Here is a 6,609-nt window from a genome sequence, read left to right on the forward strand (position 1 = left end):
TTGGAGAAAACTCCTTATGAGTTATTTAAAGGAAAAAAAATAATTATTTCTTACTTTCATGTGTTTAGTTGTAAATATTTTGTTTTGAAAAATGCAAATAATCGAAGGCGATAAGTTTGAAAAAAAGTTAGACAAAGGAATTTTCCTTGGCTACTCAACCTCAAGCAAAGCTTACAAAGTATTTAACAAGGAGACTTAGTCCGTGGAATAATCTATGAATGTCAAATTTCAAGACTCTTTGCAAAATCAATTGATTCAAACTCAACCTGAAGAATATGAACACGCTCAGACTTTACAAATTCTACCTCCCTTGAAGCAGCTCAGATCTCTAAAAATCAACAATGAACAAAAATTGAAAAATCAACTGAAGCAGAAGATTAGCAAATTGTCAGACCGACCAATAACTTAAAGCACATGTCTAGTCATCCCAAATAACTGATCATTGGTGATATTGATGAAGGGATTTGCACCAGATCCAAAAAGCAAGAAGAGTCTAACGCCGTGGTACTTATTTTTGAAATAGAACCCAAAAGCATAAAAAAACTTTAGCTGACGAAAGCTGGATTGAAGTAATGCAAGAAGAACTCAAATATTTCAGCATTAACAATGTCTGGGAATTAACTCCTAAATCAAAAGGTAAATCCATTATTGAAGCTAAATGGGTTTTCAGAAATAAGATGGACGAAAAAGAAAAAGTGGTCAGGAACAAAGCAATACTCGTAACCAAAGGATATACGCAAGAATAAGGGATAGACTATGATGAAACCTACGCACCAATAGTCAGGTTAGAAAAAATTAGATTATTACTTGCTTTTGCTTATTATAAAAATTTCAGGTTGTTCCAAATGGACGTCAAGAGTGCATTTCTAAATGGATTTATCCAAGAAGAAGTTTATGTGGAACAAACTCTCGGATTTGAAGATTTAAAGAGACCAGACTCAGTATTCAGACTGAAAAATGCTATATATGGATTAAAGCAAGCATCTCGAGCATAGTATGACAGGTTAAGTAAGTTTCTAATTCAAAACAGTTTTGTCAAATGAAAAGTGGATACTACCTTGTTTATTAAAAGAGAAAGTAAAAAGTTTCTACTTGTTCAAATCTATGTTGATGAAATTATATTTGGATCAACTAACGAAAATCTGTGCAAGAAGTTTTCTAAGTTTATGCAAGATGAATTTGAGATGAGTATGATGGGTGAACTATCTTTCTTTCTCGGATTACAAGTGAAACAATTGAAATAAAGAATTTTCATTCACCAAGAAAAATATGCAAAATAACTTGTTAAAAAGTTCGGATTGGAGAATTGCAAAAATATTGAGATACCATAAAGATTCGACATCACTTTATTAGAAATCATGTCCACACCTAATAACTCAAATCCAAAATGTTTATAAATAAATACTTCACTTGAACGTAAACTCATAACATACAATCATTATACATTCAAGTCAACAAATTTAACATGGGCCCCACACTGCAACTTCAACAAGGATTCGACAACATATATGTCGTGGAGTGCTCACCTTTCACGCCACTTTTATAAAGAGACCAAGTATGGCTATGGGAGAAATAAAAGAAAAAGAAATGCTTTGTTTCTTTCTTAGACAATTACCCTTTTGCCCTCATAAGCAAAATATAATAAAAGATAGTGTGCCCATCTTTTGTCCTTTAGTGCTCCTTCCTTTGTGCAATTCAGGAAACTTATTCAAGAATGAAAAATTTAATCTGTTTTGGAAAATCTTTCTCAACAAATTCGATTTAACAAATCAATATTCGAATTTAAAATCGAGACATTAATTTAACAAGTGAGAGATCTATGAATCTGTTTTGCCCTTTTACTTTGGAGCTACTTCTTAGCTATGAAGCATCGATACTCTCTAAGAGCTTTTGTGTCGTGTCGGACACTTCGACATTGTCTGATACTCTCGGATACTTTTCAACACTCGGTCAACACATGTCGGAAAATCCGACACCTAGTCAACTTTCTCAACACTTTTCAACACTCAAGTCGGAAATCTAACATATGAGTTTCCGATACATGATTTTAATATCTAGGTCAATTTAAAAACTTAATAAATGGGAGCTCAAAATATATATGTGAAAAAATAAAACACAATAATAAAAATAATAATTAGACAAAGAAGAAAAACATAAGATTCTCTTCTCTTCTACTTCCCGTGGTATACAATTCACCCCTTAAAGGTTTTTTCTCCTCTTCTAATATATCTAACATGCGAGTCTATAATATGGATTGTTTATTTTTTCTCCAAGTTTTATGAATTATTGAAATAGAGTTGAATTTGTCAAATTGAAACAATAAATGATATTAATTAATGATGGATTAATGTTTTTAGTGTATATTCATTCTAAGCTTTTTAATTAATTATTTATTTATGAATTTGATGGAAATAATCATAAAAATGATAATTTATTATGTATATATAAAAATATATATTTAATATATAACGTGTCCCAACATGTCGAATTTTCTGTTTTTTTTTAGAAACGATATGTCGGCGTATCGCGTCGTGTTGTGTTGCGTGTCGCGTGTTAGTATCGGTACTACTTAACTTCTTAGAGCTTCAAATTCATCTATTATTATAAGGTTTAATGCACTCCTACATCCAACTTTATTAGCAATTAATTTGATTTTTGTTCTGTTGGTGGCTTAGTGTTTGAGCTTTATCTCTTTGGTTCTCTGGCTCAGACGACAAACTGCCGGCTTTGGCACTCAGTGTCAGCGATTGTGGTCGAACTTCTTTGCGCTATTCCGGGTTGGTGGATTTTCTTTAGGTTCAAGGAAGCAATTTTAGACATCTAGTTATATCGAAAGCTCAAATTCGACTGCTTTCGGTTAACGTAGTTCAACTTAGCTTCTATCAGACAGTCTCTAATAATTACTCTTGAGGTCAACAGTTGCACTGACTAGCCTCTATCTTGCTGACGTTTTTTACGTTGTTTTTCCTGGAGAGGCGACATTGCTTCTTCGTTCCGAATTAGCTTGATCATCTATAATCAGTTTCACGCCTCATCTGATACGAAGTTGAATCCTCAGAAAAACGGAGCTATATATAGCAGTATAGGGATCTATTGACGTGAAAAAAGATCTTTTGAACTTGCAGCCTTCAACTCGGTACTCCATCCTGTTGAATATTCAGGGATTTCCGCATGTTTTCGGAGATCTTTTCAGAGACTATTGAATCTTAACCAAGAAGGATTTTTATTCCAGAATTCCCAGTTAGCTAGACTGTTCAACTTTCTCTCCCCTTCAGTGAGACTCCAAATAATAAAAGATCGGTCTCGTGTAGGATGGATTACTCTCGATGTTGCCTCTCAGAGAATTTTTCAGAAGAATTGTGTTCTTGATGCTGCAATACCAATCCAAGCTCGAGGTGGGAAAAAGCTATTAGAAGTGGCTGCCGTACTAGCCCAGGGTCAGAGTGATCTTGTGCAACTGCTAAGTATCGAGAACTGATTTTTGCCAGTTTCAAGTGCTTGGAAGGAGTTGAGGAACAAAAGGAGGAAACGGCGATTTGTCGTTAGCTAATTCATGTTTTCTGTGTGCTACAACGCAGAAGGCCCGATCACGTTTGGAAAGCATGAACGTGGATCGCTTGAAAGAAGTCAGATTTGTTCATGATGATAAAATAGGCTACTAGTTAAAATGAAAATCGATGCCAAAAATCAAAAGAAAATGATCTGATGAATTGTTTATTCTATGATTTGGGAGTTCTTGAACAATTACAAATGTATTTGATAAGCAATATTTTTACTTCCTTACAGCAAAAAGCGGAAAAATAACAGCTATTCACCTAGACTAGATTTCCAGAAGAAAGAAAAAGGAAGACAAAAGAAGAAAGAGCTGGAATAGAGAATAGCCATTGCAGCCCCGACTAAAACCGATTAACAGTTTGCAACCCCCTGAGGGGTAAATCGCGTCATAACCCACAGAGGTGTAAGGCACATTGTAACCCACCGAGGGGTTAGGCATGCCGGTCGCAAGTAACCAAGTGCCGCCGGGGATCAAGTTCCCAATGGTGAACTTCGAAGCCTCCGTCGTGCTTGTGATTACATGGTAACCTGCCCATGTCACCCTATTTGTGGTCGATGACCCAGGGCCTGTGTTCATATACTCTCCATAGTACAGAGTGTCCAGGGCAAAGTCACCATCCCACTCCAACCACCCGGCCGAGTCAATCAGGCCATCAAGGTAGGTCATCATGAAAACAGTTCTTGAATATTTTTGCCATGGCCTCCCAAGGTATGTCTTCATGGAGCTTTGAACCAATATCAACTCTGAATCAGCAATGACTTTGCAGTTGAGGATGGAGATGCCGGTGTTCTGGTTTGGGTCAGTTCGGCCTTGTGCAGTGATGGTATTGACTTTGTTAGGGGGGTTTCTAACATAGATGTTACAATTATGGAAAACGACGGCGGCATTTCCAAAGATGAAGTCAGTGGTGCCATAGATATCACATTCTTTGTAGAACTGTCGTTTAGAATGAACGAAAAGAGTGTCCTGATAACCCTCAAAGCCACATCGATAGAAAACTGAGAGGTCAGAGCTAGAACGCAGAGCAACCGCTTGGTGATTGGCCGAGCCGGCAGTGTTACGAAAAGTGATGTCTTGAGCAATGAATCCATCTCCATCAACAGCTGAAACTCAAGATGAGAAATTATTAGCACGGGTATGTCTACTAGTTCATGTAATCTAAACCGGAAAGTATATGGATCTCTAAATGCTTTATTTACTATCTCAACAAACTAAACGTTGATAATCCTCCCCCTTTTTTTCTCTTTTTCCTTTCCAGTATTTATACTGTATAAAATGCATAATATAAATAAATTACATGATAAACTCACCAACAGTTGCTGAATTGAAGGTAGTAAATCCTCCAGCATTACTTTTGCTTCCAGTAATTATGGTCTTTCCAATACCATCACCCACAAACGCGATGTTTTCCAATTTTGATCCCACTTCAACATTCTCTTCATAGGTACCGGCCTTGATATAGATTATGAACCTTGTTGTATCAGACCGCATTAACGCCGCAGTTACAGCTTCGTTAATTGTCTTGTAGTTCCCTGAACCGTCTTGAGCCACCATAATATTTGCTGTAGATAGCATGGGCGAAGACTGTAAGAGCTTCCGGTCGCTGGGCCTCACCCAAGTAGGGAACTCATTGGTGTAGTTTGGGGTAGTGTAGGGCACATAGTTTGCAGACAAAGTGTTGCTTATCAACTTGGAAACATTATTTGACATCAAGGGCAACACATTGTCTGAGATGCCAAGCTCGACAAACCCAGTTCCACAGGTCTGCAAGTTGGTCAGTGCGGCGCTAAGCCAGGTTTGCATGTCGTCTTGAGTACACCGGCGGTTGATGGTCCGGTTCAAGTGGTGGACTGTGTGCTCATAAAGCTTGAGGCAGTCAGCCCATGCGGCCTTCTCGCGTTCATCGTGGCACCCAGAGCCTAGCGAGTACGTGTGGGTTCGGGCTAGCTGCGCGCTCTCGAGGGCGACTTGCATCGAGGCCCTGAGGAAATGGGACCTTCGCTTGAGAGGGGTTTGCTTAGGGTTGCGGGTCAAGAAGTGCTCACAGGGTTGCGGATAAGGCATTTTGCTACACCATGATTTCACAACGCTAGAGGAATAGATAGAGATGGTTTGAGATAGCAAAAGAAGCAAAAAGAGAAGGGTGATCGCCTTCTGAAGAAAACCCATTTTGATGGATTTTGCGTATTGCCAAGTGGAATTAAGTGAAAGAGAAGTTGAGATCGGTGATGTTGAACTGGGGTGGTTCGGTTGCCTTTGATTGGTCCCTTTATGTAATAAGTGATAATAGCGACAAGAGGGAAGCAGCAACACCACCTTCCATGGAACTTGCTTTTGAATATCATAGAATGACCGATGGATTACAAAAAAACCGACTTGTCGAACACGTTGTTGACGTAACGGGTGCAAAAGTTACTTTTGTGAATCTGTCGAATTAAATTGTCCAGCCATGTGCAATGAACTGCCCCTTTGGAATTTCCAGAGATTCAGATCCGATGGCTCATAGCTCGTGCCTAAAAACCTTTAGCCATAGTCGTAACTAACATTGTTTGGGATTCACATTAATTTTCTCCGAGACGACCATAAGCAAAAAGGCGTAAGAACGTCTATCGGGCACCCGCTCCTATGTTGTCCTTTTGCTAGAAAATTTCAATGATTGCATGATTCAATGTTATTAATTTCCATGCACATGCATATGCATGTGGACTTGTGGGTCCATTCAGTTCGAGAGATTAGACAATGCATTTAAAAAAAAAAAAAAAAAGATTTTCACTCTGAAGACTTTTGCGTAAAGATCAATACTTCTTGGTAGCTCGGACTTTGACTCAACGACTCGGGGAGCTTCACGGGCAGCTTCTTGGACTCCAAGAACACTCCACATTGTCGCGCGATCGATCGACAGGAGGGATCTCGAAAGTCAAGTCGGCTTCCAGAAATTCCACCAGAAACTCTTTTTATTTTTTTTTTTTTGTTGACCACCACCAGAAACTCTTTATCTAGGCATCATTGGAAAAATCAAACTTTCCCTGGGTGGGGACAGCAGGTCGGTTTCG

The 6,609-nt window shown here is 38.4% G+C and overlaps 1 protein-coding gene across 1 annotated transcript; it reads right to left on the reverse strand.

Annotated features, from left to right (window-relative positions):
* Positions 1 to 3,820: 3,820 nt before the first annotated feature.
* Positions 3,821 to 5,743, reverse strand: LOC104446305 (pectinesterase 2). Its single transcript, XM_010060169.3, has 2 exons — positions 4,867 to 5,743; positions 3,821 to 4,659 (listed from the first exon to the last, which is right to left on the reverse strand). The coding sequence occupies exons 1-2, from the start codon at positions 5,723 to 5,725 to the stop codon at positions 3,821 to 3,823; spliced, it is 1,698 nt and encodes a 565-aa protein (XP_010058471.2). The 5' UTR covers positions 5,726 to 5,743.
* Between the last annotated feature and the right edge of the window lie 866 nt (positions 5,744 to 6,609).

The sequence above is a fragment of the Eucalyptus grandis genome, chromosome 9 (genome assembly GCF_016545825.1).
Source record: "Eucalyptus grandis isolate ANBG69807.140 chromosome 9, ASM1654582v1, whole genome shotgun sequence".
NCBI lineage: Eukaryota > Viridiplantae > Streptophyta > Magnoliopsida > Myrtales > Myrtaceae > Eucalyptus > Eucalyptus grandis.